At 41.0% G+C, this 26,189-nt stretch overlaps 1 protein-coding gene across 4 annotated transcripts in view; it reads left to right on the plus strand.

Annotated features, from left to right (window-relative positions):
* The window catches only part of TMEM135 (transmembrane protein 135), a 383,037-nt gene that overhangs the window by 341,716 nt on the left and 15,132 nt on the right, over nucleotides 1–26,189 (plus strand). For all 4 annotated transcript variants that reach the window (XM_073336705.1, XM_073336701.1, XM_073336686.1 and 1 more), the window contains 3 exons: nucleotides 17,006–17,047; nucleotides 17,821–17,967; nucleotides 21,141–21,210. In XM_073336705.1, the coding sequence (XP_073192806.1) occupies nucleotides 17,006–17,047; nucleotides 17,821–17,967; nucleotides 21,141–21,210 (259 nt within the window). The remainder of the gene's footprint in view (nucleotides 1–17,005; nucleotides 17,048–17,820; nucleotides 17,968–21,140; nucleotides 21,211–26,189) is intronic.

Below are 26,189 nucleotides of genomic sequence, written 5' to 3' on the forward strand. Positions count from 1 at the left end.
GCTTTTGCAGGAAGGCATGTCTTACAGTTTCCTCTACAGGTGGTATCATCTGTGTTTAAATATGTTCTGGAATGGAACTCCAAAGTTATACTATATAGCTCTGGTTTGACTGAAACTTGTGCTATGAAATAAAATTACGAACATAGGAGCAGCAGACATAATTGTTAGCGCTTTAAGTCTATCAGAGCCATTTTTTACGTACAAAAGAACCAGGTAAAACAACTTCTGTCTTTCCCGGTGTAATCACGGGTCAGTTGGAGGTCAGTGAAAATGTGAATTCCAGAGGTGTATCTATCTTGTCTTGCAGGGGGCAGAAATGACTTGTCACTGGTACAGAATGCTGTACTCCTGGATAAATACGTACACTCTTGAATAAGCATATTAGATGGCAAAAGCAAAGTGCACTTTGTAAGTCACAAAAGCAATACACACCCTCAGCACTGTTGTAAACTACTGTGAGTTCAAGTTCTCATACAGAACTTTGTTTCTTTGATGGCCGTTTTTCTTCCCAGATGCACTAAGAATTTTTAAGTGTGTGCATCTGGATGTCACTCAGAGTTGGTACTCTAGCAGTCCTCGCACTTTTGCCAAGCAGAAAGAAAACGCCGCAGTAACTGAATTCAGATGTCAGTGGCTTGCCTTAAACTCGAGGGCTGAAATATTTCCTGTAAACTACTAATGGCTATTTAAAAGAGGCATTTGGAATTAGATAGAAAAAATATGCACTTTTGATCACATGACCATCCTATGATGTGGACATTCATTATCTTGCTTTTATTTTCTGCTTCCCTCCACCCCCACCTACCCTTTAGGGATTGATCCTGCAAAGTGCTGAGTCCTGATCCAGAAAATCACTCAAGTGTTTGCTTAACTTGGAGTAGTCCCATTCAAGTCAATCTGAGCAATCCAATTACATTTTACATTTTTATTTTTAGAAACGCAATTCTAACAAGAATGTGACACTGAAGTGAAAAGGAAAACTGTTTTTATACTGAAGTCAAGTTACAGTTTTGGATTCAGAGTGGGGAATGCTATCAGTCAAAACCTTACATTTGATTGCCAATTAAATATTCTGTTTTGTTGCCAAGATTTGATGTCCATTAATCCACTACTTACAATGGTCTCATTTTAAAAGGTGGGCTTTTTTGAGCTATATTACTAGTTCCAGCAGTGTTCATTTTAAGTACATGGAATCTATATCAAACAAGTAGAATCTTTCAAAAGCAAAATAAATTTTAAGTGTGACCAATATTTAACTGTGACCTCTGAAATATTAAAGTGGAGTAAGGCTGCACATGTTTAGAATGTGAGACAGTCAGTAATATGAGAGAGCATTAGACCAGAGTTAAGGTTTTGTATGAAAAGCACAATTCGATGAAGTTGGGGTGCATATTTTTTCTGTCTTTTGAAGATGGAAGTGTTAGAATGTATAACTGTGCTAAAAGTGGCATTGAATCCTGGAGACTTTTCCCTTAAAATTTTATTTGCATATTTTTAAGGTTTTGGGTGGGTGGAGCATATCCTGCTGCAGTATTAACTGTTGTTAAATCATGGTTTTGTGTGTATTATATAAGAAATTATGAGTGACCTTTTCTATATTATTGCCATCTTGAAATCCCACTCATTTTGAAAGTGTTCATATAGAAATGCTAGAAGTCTAAATACTAAGATGGCTAAACTTGAGTACATGGTATTAAATGAGGATATTGATATAATAGGCATCACAGAAGCTTGGTGGAACAATGATAATCAATGGGACACAGTAGTACCAGGGTATAAAATATATAGGAATGACAGAGTAGATCGTGCTGGTGTGGGAATAAGACTATATGTGAAAGAAAGCATAGAGTCAAATATAGGAAAAATCTTAAATGAATCAAACTGTACCACAGAATCTCTATGGCTAGAAATCATATGCTTGAATAATAAGAATATACCAGTAAGAATATATTACCAACCCCCTGCCAGGATGGTGAAAGATGATTGTGAAATACTCAGGGAAATAAAATAGAAAATGCAATAATAACGGGGGAGTTCAGCTATGCCTATATTCCCTGGATACATGTCACCTCAGCACAGGATGCAGAAATAAAGTTTCTAGACACCATTAACAACTGCTTCTTGGAGAAGCTTGTCCTGAATCCAACAAGAGGAGAGGCAATTCTTGATTTAGTCCTAAGTGGAGCGCAGAGGAGAGGCAATTCTTGATTTAGTCCTAAGTGGAGCGCAGAATCTTGTCCAAGAGGTGAATATAGCTGAACCACTTGGTAATAGCATCCATAATATAATTAAATTTAACATCCTTATGTTGGGGAAGGGAAATTCCAAAGAAGCCCATCACAGTAGCATTTAACTTCAGAAAGGGGAACTACACAAAACTGAGGGCGCTCGTTAAATAGAAATTAAAAGGAACAGTCACAAGAATGAAATGCCTGCAAGCTGCATGGAAATGTCTTAAAAACACCATAATAAAGGCTCAAATTGAATGTCTACCCCAAATTAAAAAGAACAGTAACAGGACCCCAAAAATGCCACCATGGCTATAACAACAGAGTAAAAGAAACAGAGGCAAAAAGGCATCCTTTAAAAACTGGAATTGGAATCCTACTGAGGAAGATAGAAAGGAGCATAGAGTCTGGCAAGCCAAGTGTAAAAGTATGTGTAACTAGACCGCCCTCGTGGCCAAGATGGAGTCTGCTGCAGCTCCGACCAAGAAAAGACACGTGCAGGAATGCAGCAGGGAAAGTCCCTTCCACCGCAGGGGCACCTGTTTCAAATCCCCCAAAGTGAACACACACAGACACCGGAATAGTACGATGAATATAGGAAAGGGAAATATTTATTCACAGACGGATGAATGGAGAAAAACAACAGGGGGAAATATAGGAGGAGCGGTAAATCAGGATTACATTCAACACAAGGCCCCACAGGCCCCGTGGTGCCACAGTCTGAAAGGACAGATGCTGAGCAATATGTCTGTACTAAGAGTTCAGTCTGGTGATGAGTCTTGGGTGCTCCTGGTCATCTTTGGCGGGTAAACTTTCCCCAACAAACCCCTCCGGTGCCCTCTTCTGCTGCTCTCTGCAAACCCACACAGAGCGACAACCTCCCCACCTAGCTAGCTATAGCCTCCCTCCTTATTCCCAATGCAAAGTCACAAGCCCCAGTACTCCCAGCCCCATACAGCTCTGGGTATCAGTGATACTGGGTCCAGCTCTTGTTTGGCCTTCTCGGGCAATTTCTCCCTGGCACAGTGCTCCTTCTGACTCCTGTCCTGGGCGTCCCTGCCCCTCCCTGGCTTCAGGCAGATTCTCGGCTGCTTCACTCTGTGAGGGCCTGCTTTCTGCGGCCCTTCTGTCTGGAGCTCCAGACACACACGCCCTCTCCTTTCTCTCTCCCTCCAAAAACCCCCCACATTTCCTGGGACAATCAGCACTTCCTCCCCGCAGGACAAAGATTTAAAGGGGTTACATATAATTAGGCAGGCCAAAAAAGAATTTGAAGAGCAACTAGCAAGAGACTCAAAAACTAATAGCAAGACATTTTTTAAATACACCAGAAGCAGGAAAGCCTGTCAAACAGTAGGACCGCTGAAATATCAAGGAGCTAAAGGGCTGCTACAGGAGCACTCAAGGTAAACAAGGCCATTCCGAGAAGCTAAATGAATTCTTTCCATCATTCTTCACTGTAGAGGATGTGAGGGAGATTCCCCACCTGAGCCATTCTTTTTAGGTGACAAATCTAAGGGCTTGTCTACACTACCGCTTAAGTTGATGTAACTTACGTCGCTCAGGGGTCTGAAAAAACCACCCCACTAAGCAAGTTACATTGCTTTAAAGTGGTGTCTACACTGTTATATTGGTGGGACATAGCTTCTGCCTCTCGTTGAGGTGGAGTAATTACATTGATTGGAGAGCAGTAGTGAAGATAAGCCCTAAGGCCTTGTCTGCACTATGAAATTAGGTCGAATTTATAGAAGTCGGTTTTGTAGAAAGCGTTTTTATACAGTTGATGGTGTGCGTCCCCACACAAATGCTCTAAGTGCATGTAGTCGGCAGAGTGTGTCCACAGTACTGAGGCAGCCGTCGACTTCCGGAGCGTTGCACTGGGGATAGCTATCCCACAGTTCCCGCAGTCTCCGCCGCCCATTTGAATTCTGGGTAGAAATCCCAGTGCCTGATGGGGCTAAAACATTGTCGCAGGTGGTTCTGGGTACATATCGTCAGGCCCCCCTTCCCTCCCTCTCTCCATGAAAGCAAGGGCAGACAATCGTTTTGCGCCTTTTTTCTTGAGTTACCTGTGCAGACGCCATACCACAGCAAGCATGGAGCCCGCTCAGCTAACCGTCACCGTATGTCTCCTGGGTGCTAGCAGACGCAATACTGCATTGCTACACAGCAACAGTTTATTGCCTTTTGGCAACAGACAGTGCAGTATGACTGGTAGGCATTGTCGACGTAGTCCAGGGTGCTCTTTTAACTGACCTCGATGAGGTCAGGGCGCCTGGGCAAACATGGGAGTGACTCAGCCAGGTCATTTTGCCTTTTAAGTTTCGTCTCATGGCGATGCAGTCCTACCGCCAGTGCACTGTCTTTTAATCTGCAGCCAGCAGAAGACGATGGCCAGCAGTCATACTGCATCATCTTCTTCCAAGCACCCAGGAGATGATGATGGCTAGTGGTCATACTGCACAGTCTGCTGCCAGCAAGATGTATAAAGATAGATGAAGTGGATCAAAACAAGAAATAGACCAGATTTGTTTTGTATTCATTTTTTCCTCCCTCCCTCCATGAGATCAATGGCCTGCTAAACCGAGTTTTGAGTTCTATCCTTGAGGGGGTCATTCTGTTTCTCGCAAAGCCACCCCCCTTGTTGATTTTAATTCCCTGTAAGCCAACCCTGTAAGCCATGTTGTCAGTTGCTCCTCCCTCCGCCAGAGCAATGGCAAACAATAATTTCGCGCCCTTTTCCCTGGCTTGCCCGAGCAGGAGCAGACACCATAGCACAGCAAGCATGGAGCCCGTTCAGCTCACCACAGCAGTTATGACCATTGTAAACACCTCGCACATTATTGTGCAGTGTATGCAGAACCAGCACCTGAAAAACCAGGCGAGGAGGGGACGGCAGCGCGGTGATGAGGACATGAACACACTTTTCTCTAAAACCGCATTCCCCCACAATTTGGAGATCGTGGTGTTAATGGGGCAGGCTCGTGCCGTGGAACGCCGATTCTGGGCCTGGGAAACAAGCACAGACTGGTGGGACTGCACAGTGTTGCAGGTCTGGGATGATTCCCAGTGGCTCTGAAACTTTCGCATGCATAAGGGCACTTCCATGGAATTTTGTGACTTGCTTTCCCCTGCCCTGAAGCACAAGAATACCAAGTGAGAGCAGCCCTCACAGTTCACAAGCGAGTGGTAATAGCCCTGTGGAAGCTTGCAATGCCAGACAGCTACCGGTCAGTCGGTAATCAATTTGGAGTGGGCAAATCTACTGTGGGGGTTGCTGTGATGCAAGTAGCCAACACAGTCACTGAGCTGCTGCTATCAAAGGTAGTGACTCTGGGAAATGTGCAGGTCATACTAGATGGCTTTGCTGCAACGGGATTCCCTAACTGTGGTGGGGCTATAGACGGAATGCATATCCCTATCTTGGGACCAGACCAACAGGGCAGCCAGTACATAAACCGCAAGGGGTGCTGCAAGCACTGGTGGATCACAAGGGACATTTCACCAACATCAACGTGGGATGGCCGGGAAAGGTTCATGACACTCACGTCTTCAGGAACTCTGGTCTGTTTAAACGGCTGCAGGAAGAGATTTACTTCCCAGACCAGAAAATAACTTTTGGGGATGTTGAAATGCGTATAGTTATCCTTGGGGACCCAGCCTACCCCTTATGAAGCTGTACACAGGCATCCTGGACAGTTGTCAGGAGCTGTTCAACTAAAGGCTGAGCAAGTGCAGAATGGTGATAGAGTGTGCATTTGGAAGTTTAAAGGGTCGCTGGCGCAGTTTACTGACTCGCTCAGACCTCAACGAAACCAATATTTCCATTGTTATTTCTGCTTGTTGTGTGCTCCACAATCTCTGTGAGAGTAAGGGGGAGACGTTTATGGCGGGATGGGAGGTTGATGCAAATTGCCTGGCCGCTGAATACACACAGCCAGACACCAGGGCACTTAGAAGAGCACAGCAGGAAGCGGTGCATATCAGAGAAGCTTTGAAAAACAGTTTCATGACTGGCCAGGTACTGTGTGACACTTCTGTTTGTTTCTCCTTGATGAAAACCCGCCCCCTTGATTGACTCTAATTCCCTGTAAACCACCCGCCCTCCCACCTTCGATCACAGCTTGCTTGTAAAGGAAATAAAGTCACTATCATTTTAAAAACATGTATTCTTTATTAATTGATTATAAAAAATAGGGAGATAACTCACAAGGTAGCCCAGGTGGGGTGTGGGAGGAGAGTAGGAGGGAAGCAAAAGGCCACTTTAAAACTTGTTGAATGCCAGCCTCCTGTTGCTTGGGCTGTCCACTGGGGTGGAGTGGTTGGATGTCCGAAGCCTCCCACCCCGCGTTCTTGGGCGTCTTGGGTGAGGAGGCTATGGAACTTGGGGAGGAGAGAGAGTGGTTAAGCAGGGGCTGCAGTGGCAGTCTGTGATCCTGCTACCGTTCATGAACCTCCACCAGACACCGGAGCATGTCCGTTTGATCCTGCAGTAGCCCCAGCATTTCCTCATGCCTCCTCTGATCTTCCTGCCACCACCTCTCCTCACATTCATCGGCCACTGTCCTGTACTCTGCTATTGTGTCCCTCCACACAGCTCTGTCAGTGCCAGACGACTGCATGAGCTCAGAGAACATTTCATCGCACGTGCGTTTTTTTCACCGCCTTATCTGAGATAGCCTCTGGGACGGAGGAGGGAGGCTTGAAACATTTGCAGCTGCTGGAGGAAAAAAAGGGAGTGAAGTACTTAAAAAGATACATTTTACAGAACAATGGCTATACTCTTTCACGGTGAACAACACTATTCACATTACATAGCACATGTGATTTTGGTACAAGGTCGAATTTTGCATCTTATATTGAGTGCCTGCAGCTTTGGTGTTAGAGATCTCACACGCAGGGCCAGGCAACAGAATTCGGCTTGCTGGCGGCCATGGTAAGCCATAGTCTTTCGGCTTCTGCAACCTTCATAACAGCAGCCCCCTCCTTTCCCATACCAAGCATATCCCGTTGAGTTGGCCATTTAGTGCTGCAGTTATCCTGTTAACGTGCAGCAGCAGAAACCAAACGAACCGCCTCCCCTGATCCAATTCTCTGGGATGATCACTTTTCCCCTCCCACCACCACCTGGCTGTTATCAGGGAAGATCCCTGCTAGCCAAACGCGAACAGCTCAGCGCCAATGCCCCCCCCCACCCCCACTGCGGGCTAACTGCGGGGAGGATTTATTTTCAGCCATAGGCAAACAGTCCAGTAGGAATGGCCACCTCTGAATGTCCCCTTTAATCGAATTCCCCTATTTTAACCAGGTTACCATGAACAATATCACTCTCCTGAGGATAACACAGAGAGATAAAGCACGGATGTTGCTTGAATGCCAGCAAACACCGGGACCATACGCTGCCAGGCTTTGTCATGCAATGATACCAGATTACTTGCTACTAGCATGGCGTGCTAAAGTTTCCTACACTGGAGGACGGAATAAGGCTGCTATCCCCAGAAACCTTCTGCAAAGGCTTTTAGAGTACCTCCAAGAGAGCTTCATGGAGATGTCCCTGGAGGATTTCTGCTCCATCCCCAGACACGTTAACAGACTTTTCCAGTAGCAGCAGTACTGACCACGAATGCATCCCAAGTCCTCAGGGCTACTTAATCTTTAAAAAACGCTTGCTTTTATAACATGTATTATATTTAAAAAGGTACACTCACCAGAGGTCCCTTCTCTGGCTTCGTTGGGTTGGGAGGGTATTTCAGTCAGGGTGATAAAAAGATTCTGGCTGTCAGGGAGAACAGTGGGCTGTGTGCTCTCCCCAAGCTCTTCCTCTTCATCTTCCCCATGTGCAAAATCCTCAGCCATAGCGGAGAGTATCCCATCATCGAAGTCCACAGACAGGGGTGGGGTAGTGGTGGCGGCCCCCCCTAGAATTGCATGCAGCTCAACGTAGAAGCGGCATGTCTGGGGCTCTGTCCCGGAGCGTCTGTGTGATTCTTTGGTTTTCTGGTACACTTGTCTGAGCTCCTCAAGTTTCACGCAGCACTGTGTTGCGTCCCTGATGTAGCCTCTGTCCCTCATGGCCTCTGAGTTTTTTTAAATGTTTTGGCATTTCGTCTTTTGGAACGTAGTTCTGATAGCACGGATTCCTCTCCCCATACAGCGATCAGATCCAGTACCTCCCGTTTGGTCCATGCTGGAGCTCTTTTTCAATTCTGGGACTGCATGGTCGCCTGTGCTGATGAGCTCGCCTGGCTAAACAGGAAATGAGATTCAAAAGTTCTCGGGGCTTTTCCTGTACGCCTGGCCAGTGCATCCGAGTTCAGAGTGCTGTCCAGAGCAGTCACAATGGTGCACTGTGGGATAGCTCCCGGAGGCCAATACCTCCGAATTGTGTCCACACTAACCCTAATTCAAAACGGCGATGTCAATTTCAGCGCTAATCCCCTCATTGGGGAGGAGTACAGAAATCGGTTTTAAGAGCCCTTTATGTTGAAAAATGGCTTCGTTGTGTGGACGGCTGCAGAGTTAATTCGGATTTAACACTGCTAAATCCGACATAAACTCATAGTGTAGACCAGGCCTAAGGAACTGTCCCAGACATACAGTAGAGGAGGTCATTTTGCAATTCAAGCACACTTAAAAGACATTTCAGTTTGATTTAAATGATAAAACACGCTCAGCATTTCTAAATTTCAGAAGGAATCTAATTGCATAACTCTGGAGCAGTAACTAGAGCTCAGAGGTTTCTCATGGATATGCCAAAATGTGAACACAATTATCCTGCAGTCATGCCACATAATTAACTACCTGCATCCATGTCATTTTCATGTATGGAAGAAAAAGGAAACAAGATTTCCTTAGTTTGTTCTCTTCTTGCATTTGTATGCTGCAATATTGACTGTTTTAAGCAAAATTGACAGTTTCAGATCGTCTGCTTTTGACATCAGTGCAGTTAATTTTTTAATCTGAATTTTGAAATATTTTTTGAAAAGTTATGCCTTGTCCACACTATGAGGAAACCTGGAAAAATATTCAAGATCTGTTTAAAGATGGTTTCAGAGCATGACTTCAATTTTTGAATGTATATGTGTACTTTCTATTTATTTCTTGAATTGAGACTATATTACTGTTGTGTTTTTACATTTTCCTTTAAATCATTGAACACTCCCTTTCTCCATAGTGTGATGCTAGCTAACATGATATAATTTACATTAAAAATAGTGGGTTGTGAAACAAGGTTCTTTTGTTGATGCTATCTTTAATAATTTCCTTCATATTTTTTTCCCAGGACTGGTCTGAGTAGATAAGCCCTTTGGGCAAAGAAAGAGGGAAACTAAATGTATAGTTTACAACAGAGAAAACTTGTGGGAGAAAAATGGCTATAGTTTATAAAGCCTTTCTCTGTCATAAAATTGCCCCTGCAGATTTCCTTTCCAGGATTGTGGGTTGTGCCTTATGATCCCATACCATTTTAAAGCAGTTCATTCTGAACGTGGTTATAAAATGCTCTGTTCCTGTAACTGGGCATGGTTATTCTTTATGGCTGTATGAACAGTCTTGGAATATCTTCTGTCGCACTGGGAAGGATTGTTGCCTTTAGGGTTGCCAGCCCCACTGGATTGTCCTGGAGTCTCCAGAAATTAAAGATTAATCTTTAATTAAAGATTATGTCATGTGATGAAACCTCCAGGAATATGTCCAATCACAATTGGCAACCTTCCATGGTAAACGGAAGTGAAGAGGGGTAAGGGAAGAAATTTCCTCACTGATTTTTTTCTTCATCATTCAGGGGCAGGGAGAGGGGGAGCTTCATCCCTCCCGCTGCTGTGAAATGAGTTGCAAGGCCCACCAACAAACCTCACATATCCTTCAGTATCTGCAGGAGATCCCGGCCTAGTCCATCTGCCCAGAGGCCATGTGTAGCAGCTCTGGGGATGTGGTGCACCACACTGTCCAGGTCTGGAACCCAACCTTTTCCCCTTGTCGCCACATCTGCGCCCAGACCTGACTGACTGTGGGAAGGTTAATGAAGCCCAAGCTATATTCTTGTGCCGAACCAATCTCTGCAGTGCTAGTGGGCAAATGGTGTGCGCCACACCAGCACTTCATGGCTGTGCTGCCACAGTGTGCCTCTACAGAGACAATGTACCCAGAGCATTTCAGCTCCTCGTAAACAGCCTTCCCTGGAAGGTACATAAGAATGTCCATACCGGGTCAGACCAATGGTCCATCTAGCCCAATATCCTGTCTTGCAACAACGGCCAATGCCAGGTGCCCCAGAGGGAATGAACAGAACAGGTAATCATAAAGTGATCCATCCCCTGTCGCCCATTCCCAGTTTCTGGCAAACAGGGATGGTGTCCCTAGCCTCGTCCCATCCTGGCTAATAGCCATTGAGGGACCTATTTTCCTTGAACTTATCTAGTTCTTTTTTGAGCCCTGGTATAGTCTTGGCCTGCACAACATCCTCTAGCAAAGAGTTCCACAGGTTGACTATGCATTGTCTGAAGAAATACTTCCTTTTGTTTGTATTAAACCTGCTGCCTATTAATTTCATTTGGTGAACCCTAGTTCTCGTGTTATGGAAAGGAGTAAATTATTCCACTTCCTTATTTACTTTCTCCACACCAGTTATGGTTTTTTTAGGAAGCAATGTAAAAATGGACAAGAATTTTTCACAGTCTTAGTAGGTAATAGGACACAGAGAAGGAGTCTGAAGGAAGCAAGGCTTAGGTTTGATATTAGGGAAGAATTCTTTAATGTGAACAGCAGCTGGTGACTGGAATATCTTACTTTCACTCCCAGAGGCTTTGATATGATGTCGGCTCAGTGCTTGTAAGATTTATGTTACAATCTGACTTGTCATAAAATAGTGAATGCCCAGCCAGGATCAGAGCAGTTCTATCTGGTTCTTTTTTGGGTAGCTTAGATGCTTTCTATTGGTCATATAAATATCAAAGGTGCCTTTCTGCAGGGTATGTAAGCTTTGAGATGATATTCCCTTTGAGAAGATATGATTTGATTGGAGAATTGTAGTTGTTATTAACAAGGCCAAAATGATAAAGAAAAAATAGATTATTCCAAAACTTTCTTGCTAAAGCTGCCTAATTGGTAGAGATGGACTGAGGAAATAGTGTTATAATCTAGGTCTGGTTTCAGATGACATATATTACCTGCTGACTGAACACTAGATATGGTTCATGTTCAGGATAAGTGGCACTGAAATGTTGTAAACTATTCTCAAAATATTTGAGCCCCAAATGTCAAAACTTGCACGTTTTAGCCTTTGGGGCCACATTTGGAAATGGATCAGGAAAATAGGCTTGTTATGGTTCTAGATCCCACACAGAATCAAAACCACAAGTGTGGGTTTTGATACAGGGTTTCAAATCTGAACCCTTCCCTGCCCCAAAAATTTGGGTTATGAGTTCACATTTGAGATTTGGTTTGGTTTCCATCTCTAATGGTAAGACACTGGAGCAAATTCTTCTCTGATCCATGCTGGTGTAAAACTGGAGCAACTAATTCTGTAGAAGTTAGTGGAGTCACTTCGTGTCTACATTGGTGTATCTGAGATGAATCTTGTTCTTGTTGCAAAGGTCAGTTGTAGTGACGGGTCAGTACAGATTTAATAAAGCTTACGAACACCTGTTATTAAAAATCATGGCTTAACAGCTAAAAGGCCAACTCACCTAGTGTGAAAAACACCAGAAAGAGCTATTAAAGTCTGCTTTGGCCTCAGCCTTATCTCCTCAGGCCTGATTGAGAGGCCAGAGAGAGAGGTTGGCTATACCTTTGTCCATACATCTCTGATATTTTATTTTGTACAAGCAGGGTTATGGTAAAAATATTATTGGCTTGGAATGAATGATTTTGAGATGTCATTTGATCCCATTGAGTAATATGTATCTCTTTCAGTTCTTACGGGAGAGTTAAACATTACTGAACCTCACTTCCATGTTTCAAAGCCGTCAAATATACAAGCAATTCTCAGATGGCTTGCAGTAGAACTAAACTTGGGCTAATAATACATGTTTACCTGCCCACCTCTTTGGGTCAAAATCATTATGGAGGTGGCCCAGACAGCCATTACGTCCACTTGATCTCCAGTGTCTCATCGGTCATATAGAAACCATTTTTCTCCAGAGCTATTAATTAGAAATCCACCCTTTCACTCCCAATCCATTTGATTCTGATAGGCAAAAAAATCATTGTGATCTGGTGGGTGCAAGGGATATAGATAGGATAGGTTAAAAAAATGTGGTATTGGGAGTGACAAGAAAGAAATAGGAGAAGAAAGGAAAGAGAAATTATAGAGGAAGAGGTTAAAATAGTAGTATCAGGAAAAGGAGAGAAAGAGGCTGCAGGTGGGTAGAGGGAGAGAGAAGGAAAAGAGGAGACAGACACAGAAAGCAACTCAGGAAAATGACACATTATATAGGACACAGTGAAAAGAAGCAAGGAAAAGAAAGATGTTACAACAGAAGCAAGAGAGAGTGTAACCTGTATTTAAAGTGTATAAAATAGGAAGCTGATTGACAATGCATTACAAGAAGTATAGTTCACACTGAAGAGTGGACAACTTTTACTCCTTGAAATTGCAGGGGCTGTGGTTTGTGGGGCATGGCTTCATGGTGTGACAACTTGGGCATTTTCTCCCCTGGCTACTAGGCTTAGTCTTTGGACTGGTATGTGACACCTACTTTATATGTTAATCCTTCTTAAGCATATTCTATCACAACCAGTAAATTGTTATGCCATGGTACTTCTTATTCTTGTGGAAGAGTGAACTTAATTCCCAGAACACACAGCCATAATGAAATTCAATGTAGGGAAAGTTGAATTTTTCTAATTTACTTTTTCCTTGAAGGATAACATAGGTAATATTCACAAAAAGAAAAGGAGTACTTGTGGCACCTTAGAGACTAACAAATTTATTTGAGCATAAGCTTTCGTGAGCTACAGCTCACTTCATTCAGTGGAAAATATTGTGATTTTTCAGTAAATGTGTCACGTGTCACATTCTCCCAACAAGTACAGTGGGTGAAATGACAGTAATTAAACTCCTTTTCCCAGCTGACTTCTTGAGCAGAGCGTGTCAGTCAATCACAGAGAGTGAGCCTTTAGAAAAGTTTTAGCAAGGAATGCCAGTAAAAAAAATTGAAAACATAATAGCTGGGTTTTAGCCCTACAGCTTGGTGAGGAGACCTCTTCCCTTCCCTACACACTGGTTAGAGATTAAGCGTGCCTCTCTCAACAAAATTAGAGTTGGTTTAAGACCTGACTGTTAAAGTCTGGCTGAATTTTGCTTCCACACAGGAGAGCTGTTCTAGATTGTGGCAAGAGTAGCTTTCTTTAGGGGAAAATGTGTGCATGTGGCCTCAAGTAATATTTTTCTTCATCTGATATTTTGGATAACATGGGCCAGATTCTCTCCTGTGCCAAGATCTGTTGGGCACAAGAAGTTCGAGGACCCCTGGACTGTTTATAGAGTTGTAACACTTGCCCAACTGTAGCCCTGATGTAAGTTAGAGTATCCTAGAGCTCTGCTCCATTCCCTCTCTCTTCTGTCCTAACCCATACTAGAAAGAGACAGTTGGCAGAGGAGCTGGCTCATCTGGCTTTGTATCAGTGGAGAATTCCCCTCTGGAGGGAAAATTCTCAACTGGCCAGCTGCAGCCAGAGTATGTGCCCTTCATGCTGCTCAGGATGCCCAAAAGATACCAAATTGCAGGGGTTGAGAATCTGGCCCAGTGACTTTCAGAGTTGTGAGAAACGATGTCATGTGCTGATTGTATTACTGTTAAAGTTTACAACATTGAAATGATTAATAGATTCCGAGGTCAGAAGGGAACATTGTGATCATCTAGTCCGATCTCTTGTATAACACGAGTCATAGAACTTTACCAAGATAATTCCTAGAACATATCTTTTAGAAAAATACCCTGATTTAAAAATTGTCGGTGTTGGAGAATCCACCACAACCTTTGGTAAATTGTTCCAATGGCAATTACTCTCTCTGTTAAAAATTTATGTCTAATTTCCAATCAGAATTAGTCTAGCTTCAACTCCCAACCATTGGATCATGTTATACCTTTCACTACTAGATTGAAGAGCCCATTGTCAAATATTTGTTCCCCATCTAGGTACTTATACACTGTAATCAAGTCACCCCTTAACCTTCACTTTGTTAAACTAAATAAACCTGAGCTGTAAATAGAACTCCAAATAGAATGATATTTGTAATATTGCTTATATGCTTAGCCAGTGGTTCTCAACCAGGAGTCCGGGGCCCCCTGGGGGGCCGCAAACAAGTTTCAGGGGGTCCGCCAAGCAGGGCCAGTGTTAGACTCTCTGGGGCCCAGGGCAGAAAGCTGAAGTCCCACCACATGGGGCTGAAGCCCAGGGCCCTAAACCCTTCCACCTGGGACTGAAGTCGAAGCCTGAGCAACTTAGCTTCCTGGGGGCCCCTGGGGCCCCAGGCAGTTGCACTGCTTGCTATCCCCTAATGCCAGTCATTGCTTTTGTTTGCAGAAAACCAGTTGTTGTGTCTCAGGTGGGCCATAGATCTTTTTATAGCATGTTGGGGAGCCTCAGAAAGTAAAAGGTTGAGAGCCCCTGCGTTAAGCCATATATGTAACTGGCTGGTGCATTTTGTTTGGAAGGTTTCACCATTAATACAATTGTAAATAATAGTGATACCATAACTCTGATAATGACTCTCACACAAACTAATAACTAGGTGGGGATTAATTATCATAGATGGCTAATGGGGATAGGCATTATGAAAGGTTGTACAGAAATGTTCTTAATGTTTCCTAGGGTAATGGATACCTTTTACATGTTTTGCATTTGAGTAACTTAGATGTCTGGTAGTGTTTTAAGATCAGTGCCTCATTTATTAATTGTCTTCTTTGATGCAAATTTAAAAGAAAATTACTAGTGAAACAATGTTGGTCAAGAATTCTGTCAGATCTGTCCCCGCTTGAATAACAGTTGATTAGGGACATCTACTGGTGTAATGATGTAATAATTGTTGCAGCATTTGCAAACTGAAGCTGCAAGATTGAGGCAAAATGACTTTTCAGGGTTGCATTATAATTACTTCTTTGTTTGTATAAAACTCTCCAAATGACTATTTGTGTATTTAAACTTAAATTGCACATTTTATTTGTTTGTATTCTGAGCAAAGAAGACTGTCATGAGTAACAATAAAATTAGAAACTAAGGCCCCAATTTTAGTTGATAGCCTACAAGCAGACTGTATGAAGCCCTCTGAAGTCAGTGGGGCTTCACACAGTCACCCACACGCCATCAATTGCAGGATCAGGGCCTGATAAAGACAGCACGGGGAGCCTTTTCCTCCTCATTAGCACATCCAAGAGCAGAAGGGCAACTGAATGATGGTCTGTGCGGGGTTGTATAACCTGTATCCAGTGATACATAGTCCCAGGCAAGCCTGGTCAGTAATCCAAGCCACTTTCCCATTCCATTCCCCCACTTTCCCATACACATACTGCTATCAGCAGCAGGCACTAAATGCTCTACACCTGCTCCTTTCTTGGAATAGCAGTTACATGTCCTAGGGATGGTGGTGCCCCAAGCTTTCCTGAGGCATCTTGGCCTGTGTGGGCAGCATGGCACAAGGACCTTCTGCTCAACCATTGCTATTCTCCCAGCCTTGGCAACTGGCTATCTTAATGGCAGGATTTTATCTCTGTTAGCATACAATGTATTCTTTAACTAATGGAATAAAATAGCAGCTTTTTTATGTGTCATATATCCTGACTGTAGTGCACTTTCATCATGATCCATTCCCCTCTGATTTATAGCCCTCTAAAAAGAAAAAAAAATACAAATGTCTAGAGTAAAAAGTGCTGCTCTTTGCTTCTCTAGCAGCAGGACACTGATACGCTGATAGTCATCCAGGAAGAATCCGTAGCAGCTGCAGGCTCCAATTGCAGTCAACACACCCACTTCAGAAAACATCAAACTCCTGAAACTCCAGTTGCCAATTAAAACGTCAAAGTATTAGAGGAAAGCTTACATATTATACCGCAATCAGCATTAGCATTTACAAATCTAGGGCCCTTTCTTGCTACCCTTATTCAGAAAAGTAGTCCCATACACTCATGCAGAAGGGCTGCAGAACCAGAGCAACTGCCATACAATTGACATGCTGTGACTTTTACAGTGGAAGTTTTTTCCAGAATAAGGAGTGCAGGATTCAGCTCCCATATGAAGGAAGACACTAGCTCTCAAACTCCAAGTGTGTTTTAAAAAAAAAAGCGTGCAGAACACTTCTCATCCCTTTCAGTAGGTTTATGTTTTGTCAAGCACATTGTGACAGTTTTTTGTAAAACTAACAAATCCATGGCCACGTAAGAATTCACGTTGTTACTTCTGTAGACCATGGCCAATATTTGTCTCATGGTCACAGCAGGGGTAGAACTTAGATCTTCCTTCTTTAAAGATCTGCATATCCCTATCAGTTTTGATCAAAAAGTTTTGACACAGGAGGTTCTGGGTGTTCTCTGTTCACAGTCTCCCAGGAAATTCCAGGAGGCCATGGTGTACTTCATGCTGAAAACTGTGTTATCCCCGTTGGCTATAAATTAGTTGCATACTTATTTTCCTTTATTGGATTTATTAATGATCAAATCGTTATCCTCAAATTTTTGTTGTTCTTAGGCAGCTTTACATCAATATTTCATCTCTGAGATTTTATTTTCGTTGTATGCAGTTTGTCACACAAAACCAAAAGTCTAATTTTTGTGTTTCAGGTGCAAAGATGGTTTGAAAGGATTTACATTCTCTGCGCTTAAGTAAGTATCTAAAAAAACAAACCCAGTAGTTTTAGCTCAAAGTGACCGTTTTGGGGAAACGTGTATACTGGAAGCTGCTTTATAGGACACCAGAATCTCCTTAACAAAAACCGTACTGGTATAAACCTTTCCTGTATTTTGAGACATATTGTATATTTCAAAGAGGCCATAATATAGAATTGGCAGGAAAGGAGAGTTTTCAAATGTGTGACTGTTTTACAAAAGGGGATTTACAATAAATGAATACAGTGCTAATGCATGGGGCTAGGTGATGTATGTGTGAGAAGGAGCGTTAAACATTTCCTCTTCCAGAGACAGGAATCCTAAATCCCAGCATTCTACTGGGAATAAGCAGAAATCGGTTGCTACTGTGTTTTGTCCTGGGTCCTGTATGTTTGTTAATGGTGGTTTATATTTACAAAGTACTCTGGGAATACAGGAGTGGCTCCATTTTACAGACACCATAGGAGGCATGTAGACAGTGCATGATTAAGTCTTGTGTCTGTCATATTAGAAACTTGGGTTTTATTCCTAGCTCTGCCAGACATTTCCTTGTACAACTTCTCTGATCCTGTGTTGCTTTTGGTAATATGGGGATAATGACACTTGCCTGCCTCCTAAAGTTGGGATCTCAGGCCGTGCTCAAAAGAAGAGTTGTAAGGTGCGGAAAATTATTAATACTACTCTGTGGAATCCATTTTTAAAGACTTCGTTTTTTTATTTGCTTTTTAAGTAACAAATATAATTGCCTTGTGTTTTCCTTTTCCTTCCAGATTCATTGTAGGTAAAGAAGAAATTCCCACACATTCATTTTCACCAGAAGTAGCATTTTCAAAAATAGACAGAAAAATAAAGCACCGGGAAGAAGTATCGCGGCGAATGAACATAATAGCTCTAACAAAGAAACTTGTGGACAAAGTGTGAGTTCAAAAAAACAAACCCAAACCCTAATTGATTCTTTTTTATTTTACTCACTTTCACACGTGCTCATTCCATTTTATATAACAACAGTGTTTCATGCTATTTTGATTTGTATTTCTTTTATTGATTAACAACAATAACAAAACGGTGAGCTATTATTAAAAACAAAGTAAAACAAAGATAAACCTATTTATTAGCATTAGCTCATATTACTTAAGATATACAATTCACTAACTAGGTAACAGCCTTCATCTACCCCCCACTTTGGCAGGAAAGTTCTAGGTCAGCTTCTAGTCTGACCTCTCATCTGCAGCAAAAATCATTGGGAGAGCCTTAAACCCCTTGTTTTCTCCCATAGACACAGGTTTTGAAGTGGGACAGCAAGCCTCCATCACCTACCTGTCCCTTCTTCATTTGGTAATACGGTTGACCTTCTGTGTCCCAAATCCAGCATTACTGCAGTATAAGTCTACAGGTGAAGCACTAGCTAAATCTCGATTGTAATACTTCTGGTGATGGTAAATCAAGCATAGCAGAAGCCTCCTTCCTACACAAATAAGAGTAGGGTTGAGCACTCTCAGCTCCTATTTACTTCTATGGGAGAGGTGTTCAGCCCCCTTTTTAGGACTAGGTCCTTATTACAGTATGTTCCTGACAGTCAGTAACAAAAAAGATGTTCTAAGTATTCCATGTTGTGAAAGGGGTGGTGAAGAGTGCTTATTTCAGAGTGAAAGCCCTTCAAATAGAAAGAAACACTTACCTCCAGCATTGAGCTAAGGGATAGCTAGAAGGCCAATCCCTTTCTTGTTCCTCATACCTATTTTGTTTTAAATACCCTTGACATGAACTAATTGAAAATAGTGAGGCATGATCAGTGCCCCTCTAGCCAAAATGTATTTGTTCAACGTTAGAAGGCTAAACGATTAACAAATGAGGAGTATACTTCCTTTGGGATTTCCAAACTTCCTCTTCCCCTACATTCAAAAACCATTGCATTTTTAATCCTAATACTTTCTCAAGTTTCTCTTCCATATGTTTCCTTTCAGATATAATTGATTCTAAATGTCTGTAACCTGATCACGTTCTCGTTACAATTTTTGCTACATAAACTAATCTTGTGAATGATTTATGGCCAATATACTTTACAATACATGATTCAAAGCTTCCAGGATATTTGACACAGTATATAAATTATGTGATTTATTTTCTTTTAAACCACAAATAATTGACTACAAGAAAATATCATTTTTAGAGCTAGTATGAAATGACTTTCCTCAAATAAATTTGTTAGTCTCTAAGGTGCCACAAGTACTCCTTTTCTTTTTGCGAATACAGACTAACACGGCTGCTACTCTGAAACCTTTAATTCTGTGTCATACAAGTCTAATTACTGTAAAATCCACACATCCCATCCTCCCTAAAACCATCTCCTCTTTATGCTTTGAGCCAAACCCTAATCCCAAGTAAGGGCCACAGAAAATCTATACCACAGTGAAACTGACAGAACTACACTGCACTGGAATGGTCATGGTTGAGAGAGGCCTCTGCAGTTCCCTCCAGTAGGCCCACAAGGTGGTACAGGGAGGGATTGCAGTATAGCCAGTGGATCCCTGGCCAAAACAGCAACATCAGTCTAATATGGGTGGGTGTGGGAGAGAGTGTCAGTGATCATAGGCTGCAGAATGGCCCAGCTACAGCTCTATGGTCTTGGAGGGATTATTCACAATTCCTTCCCATAGGCCACAGTAGAGAATTCATAGGCATAGGCCGTTTACCCAAGCTTAGCATGGAAAAGAGGATTGGGTCAAAATACATGTACATGTACTTCTGAAATACTAATAAAGTACTGTTTAATTTGTACAGTACTTTGATGACTTCATAAAAGTACACAGTGCCTTACAATTGAATCATAGCAATGTAGGGTTGGACAGGACTTCAAGAGGTTATCTAATTCAGCCTCCTGTGCAGAGGCAGGTAAAGAAGGCAGGTAAACCTCGACCATCCCTGACAGTGTTGTCCAACCTGTTCTTAACATCCAGTGATGGGGATTCCACAACCTCCCCTGGAATCCTCTTCCAGTGCTTAACTTCCGATATAGTTAGGATATTTTCCCTAATATCTAACCTAAACCTCCCTTGCTACAGATTAAGCCCATTACTTCTTGTGTTGCCTTCAGTGGACGTGAAGAACAATTGATTCCTATTCTCTTTATAACAGCCCTTAACATATGTGAAGACTGTTATCAGGTACCCCCTCCGTTTTCTTTTCTCAAGACTAAAGATACCCAGTTTTTTAATCTTTCCTCATAGGTCAGGTTTTCTAAACCTTTTATCATTTTTTTTGCTCTTCTCTGGACTCTCTCCAATTTGACCACATCATCTTTCCCAAAGTGTTGTGCTTAGAACTGAACACAATACTCCAGCTGAGGCCTTATAAGTGCCGGGAAAAGTGGGACAATTTACCCCCTGTGTCTTACATACAGTAGTCCTGTTAATACACTCCACATTGATATTAGTCCTTTTTATAACTGCGTCAGATTGTAGATTCATATTCAGTTTGTGATACACTGTAACCCCCAGATCCTTTTCAGCATTACTATTATCTAGTCAGTTATTCACCAATTTTTAGTTGTGTGTTTGATTTTTTCCTTCCTAAGTGTAGTACTTTGTACTTGTCTTGTTTGAATTTCATCTTGTTGATTTCAGACCAATTTTCCAATTTGTCAAGTTGTTTTGAATTCCAGTCCTGTCCTCCAAAGTGCTTACAACCTCTTCCAGCTTGGCGTCATCTTCAAATGTATAGCATACTCTTCTCTCCATTATCCAAATCATTAATGAAAATATTAACTAGTACCAGACCCTGACTGACCCCTGTGAGACCCCATTGGATAGGCCCTCCCAGTTTGACAGCAAACTATTGAGTACTCTAGGAGTACAAGCTTTTAACATGTTGTGCACCCCCTGATAGTAATTTAGTCTAGACCGCATTTCCCTAGTTTGCTTACGAGAACGTCATGTAGGACTGTGTCAAAACGTGACATGCAAAATAAATAATGGGGAAATAGCAAGAGACTATTGTATACATTTTTAGCAAGAGAAAGTTTATAAAATCTCCAGTAGATTACAGTAAAACCAACTTCTGGTTAATATGGATTTCATTGTTTCTTTTGCAGATGCAAACATGGTCCAAGACATAGATGCTGTAAACATTATGAAGATAATTGCATCTCATATTGCATTAAAGTAAGTAGGAATCTGACATTTTTTGTAAACACTCACAGAGACTGGTGAAAACGTATAAAGTTTAGTACAGAAAAAGAATATGTAAGTTACAATGGGCAAATGCAGATTCCATATGTCTTAGCCTCTGAAGTCTGTTGTTGGTCATGCTTTTTCATAATAAAAAGAGTCAGTTATAAGTTTGTGAAAATCATCTTCTGCACAAGAATCTTTCTTTCTTTCAACTACACTACTATGGTAGATCAATACAATAATCTGAGAACCTAAAGTGAGTGGAAAAAAATGGATCAGCAAAAAATAAACTTGCTTAATTACATGAGGCTCTTCGTAACTGATCCCACTTGCAGCTACATCCTAAATAAAGCACCTGGAATGTGCTGTGCTGGGCAGACAGATCAGCAGTGGCACACATACAGCTGTGCATGTCTGGCACACTGTAGTTTGATTTTGGACTCGCTAGTCTATTAATTTATTTTAAGGGGTAATGGGAGATTGTCCACAGTTGCTGCAGACAGAGAGAGCTGTCTATGTCCAGTGGCATGAATTAGCCTCCTCCATAATATGGCCATGTTTATGGGCATTTTTTCAGAGGAGTACTGTGTGGAGAAGATTGGCACAGGTGGGACAACCTGCTACATGGTCCTAGTTTTGGGTGAAACTTCAGCAGAACTTGATCTTTTAATAATCTACTTTTTTGATTTATGGAGAAGCAAAAATTGATAGCTAGGCAGTTTAGCTTTTACGGATGCTTCTGCTATATTTTATCTTTAAAATGCTTTTTTTCCCCCATTAAAAATAGTGCATTTTTTTAGAATTTATCTCTCTTGGTTTTTTTATGGCAAGGCTCGCTACATTAAGATAAAGCTTTAGAGGAGGTATAGTACAATAGTTATTTTCTTATATTTACACAGTTCAGTATCTTGTTCAATATTATTTTGTTACTTTTTCTTTGAACTATGCAATATTTCAGCAAACTTAGTGACAGTGTTAGCCTCTGATTCAACAAAGTATTTAAGTATGTGCTGAAGTTCCATTGAAGTCTGTGGGACGTGAAGTATTTTGCTGAATAGATCTGGGAATGTGTAATAAAATATTTACAAAATATTCAGAATAATTGTAACAATTTTTTTTTACTAAAGATAAAGTGACTAAACATAAAAACAACACAACTAGAATAACTAACAGAAAATACCTCTCCCCTCCTTGATGAGATGAGATGAGAAAAGAGAGAACCATTCAGCACCTATTTTTTTTATTATTTTCACCAGAATTTTCAAAATTGGGTGCCTAATGTATAGATTCTATAAAATTCCATGTCTTCAGTTGGACTTAACATAGTAGTAATGTTAGCATGTGCATAAGTGTTCGTATGATCAGGGCCTAAGTTAAGACAACATGTGGTTAGCTGTTGCACAGCTTTATAGTTAAATGTAAATGTATACATCTAGGAACAAAGGATGTAGGGCCACACTTACAGGATGTAGGAAGCAGTGACTCAGAAAAAGATTTGGGAGTCAGGGTGGATAATCAGCTGAACATGAGCTCCCAGTGTAACACTGTGGCCAAAAGGGCCAATGTGATCTTTGGATGCATAAACAGGGGAATCTTGAGTAGAAGTAGAGAGGTTATTTTACCTCTGTATTTGGACCTCATGTGACTGCTGCTGGAATACCACGTCCAATTCTGGCGTCAACAATTCAAGAAGGATGTTGATAAATTATAGAGGATTCAGAGAAGACCCATAAGAATGATTAAAGGATTAGATAACCTGCCTTACAATGATAGACTCAAGGAGCTCAATTTATTTACCTTAACAAACATAAGAATGGCATACTTGGTCAAACCAATGGTCCATTTAGTCCACTGTTCTGCTTCCAACAGTGGCCCATGTCAGATGCTTCAGAGGCAGTGAACAGAACAGGACGATTTATCAAGAGATCCATCCCTTGTCATCCAGTTCTAGCTTCTAACAGTCAGAGGTTGAGGGATACCCAGAGCATGGGATTGCATCCCTAACCATCTTGGCTATTAGCCAGTGATGGACCTAGTCTCCGTGAATTTATCTGATTCTTCTTTGAATCCAGTTATACTTTTGGCCTTCACAACATTCCCTGGTAACGATTTCCACAGGTTGACTGTGCGTTGTGTGAAGTACTTCCTTATGTTTGTTTTTAATCTGCTGCCTCTTAATTTCATCAGATGACCTCTGGTTCTTGTGTTATGTGAAGGGGTAAATAACACTTCCCTAGTCACTTTCTCACACAATTCATTATTGTATAGACCTTTATCAGATCCCCCCTTAGTTATCTCTTTTCCAAGATGAACAGTCCCAGTCTTTTCAATCTCTCCTCATGGAAGCTGTTCCATACCTCTAGTCATTTTTGTTGCCCTTCTCTCTACCCTTTCCAATTCTGATACATCTTTTTTGAAGTGGTGCAACCAGAACTACACAGAGTATTCAAGATGTGGGTGTACCATGGATTTATACAGTGGCATTATGACATTTTCTGTCTTCTTATCTGTTCCTTTCCTAATGGTTCCTAACATTCTTTTAGTTTGAGCAGATATTTTCTGAGAACTATCCGTGATAATGCCAAGTTTTTCCTCCGTATTATATTTTCCCTTACCATTGCTTGTCTTCCTATTATCATAGTTATGCATACATTTCTATCACATTCTCTTTTCTCTTTCCTTCTCCATATTTAGACACATATTAGCCAGCTAGTATAACCTGCAGTAGCCTATTATCTTTGATAGCAGGCTAGTGGATCACCTCATTTTCATAAACTTCACTTAGAATTTGAAATAATCTGGGTGTCTTGGCTGTGTAGAGTTCTGTGAAGGGTTATCTAGTCCAACAAAGGCATTTGAAGAGCCTTCCCTTTCTCCTTTGATCCACTTGATTCCAGCAGCTAATTTAAAGGAAGATATATGTTAGCCAACAGTGCGTACCTAAAATGATGAACTTCAGTTTCTCTGTGCCAGTGTTGATGATAACAGCAGATGAACAATACAGTTTACCTGCTAATTGTGGTGGCTAGAAGAAAATTAGGAGAATACTCCAGTAGTTACAATCTGTTTAATTATTTTATTTTATTTTATTTTTATTATTCTTTCAAGAGATGTGGGATACTATACCAAACAGTTCAATTTGTAAATGATTCTACATTTAATTTGAAAGCAAATTTATTAAAAAATTGATAGATTTAATACTATTTGGAAACATTGCTACAATTTATCTGACTTCTGGTATATTACTGAACTCTGTTTTGAATATATACATTTGGGGAATTGAGTTTTAATACTATCAAGATATTTTTAAAGAATCTTTTTAAAAAAATTGAATTCCTCAGATGATTTTTGCAGATGTGTAATTTAATTGCACTGCTATTTCTGGCTCTTCGTATCCAAATCATAAAATTTCTGCAACACAGATTGTTCCTAAGGAAAGGTTTAATATAGAGATTTCAGTGTATATTAATTTCCGTCTTTTGTGTATTTTTTATATTTTTCTTTTCCCCCATTCATTTGCCTGTGATCTGATATCTTTCTATGGAGAATAAAAGTGATAATTGATGATCTTATAATTTACAAAACTGAATTTTTTGTGTGACTACAGGTAATGCAAATCAGCTGTAAAGTGCTTGTTATATTGTCTCCTTATTGCTCACTGAACTAATGATAAAGATTCAGTATTTATATGTCTTGCTACTGTTCGCTGCACACGAGAGCTAAGGCCCTAATCCTGCAGACCCACACATTTCAATGGGACTTGTTCATGAGTTACTCATGTGCTAGACAGTTTGCAGATTGGAACAGCATAATACAATGTCGTGTTCTAGTCCATCAGAACTAAAATACCTTTTTCTTTTGGTGGGTGAAAAGTGAGGGCTCTGAGTTTTTTGTTTATAAAAATGTTTTTTGTCCTATGTTTGTGACTATTGTAAAACTTCCCATAATTTCACATAATCTAAATTCATCTTAAATTTGACATTTTAATTACACAAAAGTCAGAAAATTCAGAATTAAGATTCACGGAGTAAATTTAATTCTGCCTTGCTCATAAACTTTGAAATAGAGGTTTTCATTATATGATCACACCTCACTGTGATATAAACTATTTAGAAAATATGAGATAAAAGTTCCCCAGAGGATATCATTTACTTAGCTTTTAAAGCCACATGCGATGGAGACATAGGAGCTATTTCATACATCTGGCTACTGCCTTTTCACTAGCACCATTGTAAAAGACACAATACACTTATTCCGGAATGCACTAATACTGTCCATCCACTTCCAGACATTGTTATTTAACTGTTGTACCCCACTTACTTTGTTTCATAAACAGTTTCATAAGTAAAAAGTTATGGAATATTATTGTTGCAAGAAATGGGTGTTGCTGATGATGTTTAACCAGAATAAAGTTTTGGGACTCTTTATGAGGGATTAAAATGTTCTGTATGATGCACAGATTTTTAATTTCTGAATTGGACAGATTGCTAATTTCAATCCTCTGCCCACTGGTTTTATAAACAAATAACAGAAACCTTGAACATTTGGAACATCCCACTCAGAGGCCTGCTTAATTCAGTAAGAATGTACTACCAGTGCTCAGCACACGATGTTCAGATACTTTCAAATGAAATGTTTCCAACCAAGAAAGCATTTTCTGCTATGTGGAGAGAGAGTGATAAATACCTAGATTTATGCTTTAAAACCAACTGTTCTTAAATTATCAAACCGTTAAAAGAAGAAGAAAAAAGAAGCCTCTAAATAATTTTCTTAAAGGCTGAAGCTTTTTTTCCCTCACACTTGGATGATTTTTTTTAAATGAGTGGACAGATTTTCTTCAGACTTTTCAGAGATGGTTACCTGCGGGCTAAGAATAAGCATAAGAAACTGTTGAGAAAATTACAAGAAACAGAAAAAGAAAAGAATTTAGAACGAAAGAACCAACCCAATCTCAGTTATGGCACTTTACA

The sequence above is a fragment of the Lepidochelys kempii genome, chromosome 1 (assembly GCF_965140265.1).
Source record: "Lepidochelys kempii isolate rLepKem1 chromosome 1, rLepKem1.hap2, whole genome shotgun sequence".
Lineage (NCBI taxonomy): Eukaryota > Metazoa > Chordata > Testudines > Cheloniidae > Lepidochelys > Lepidochelys kempii.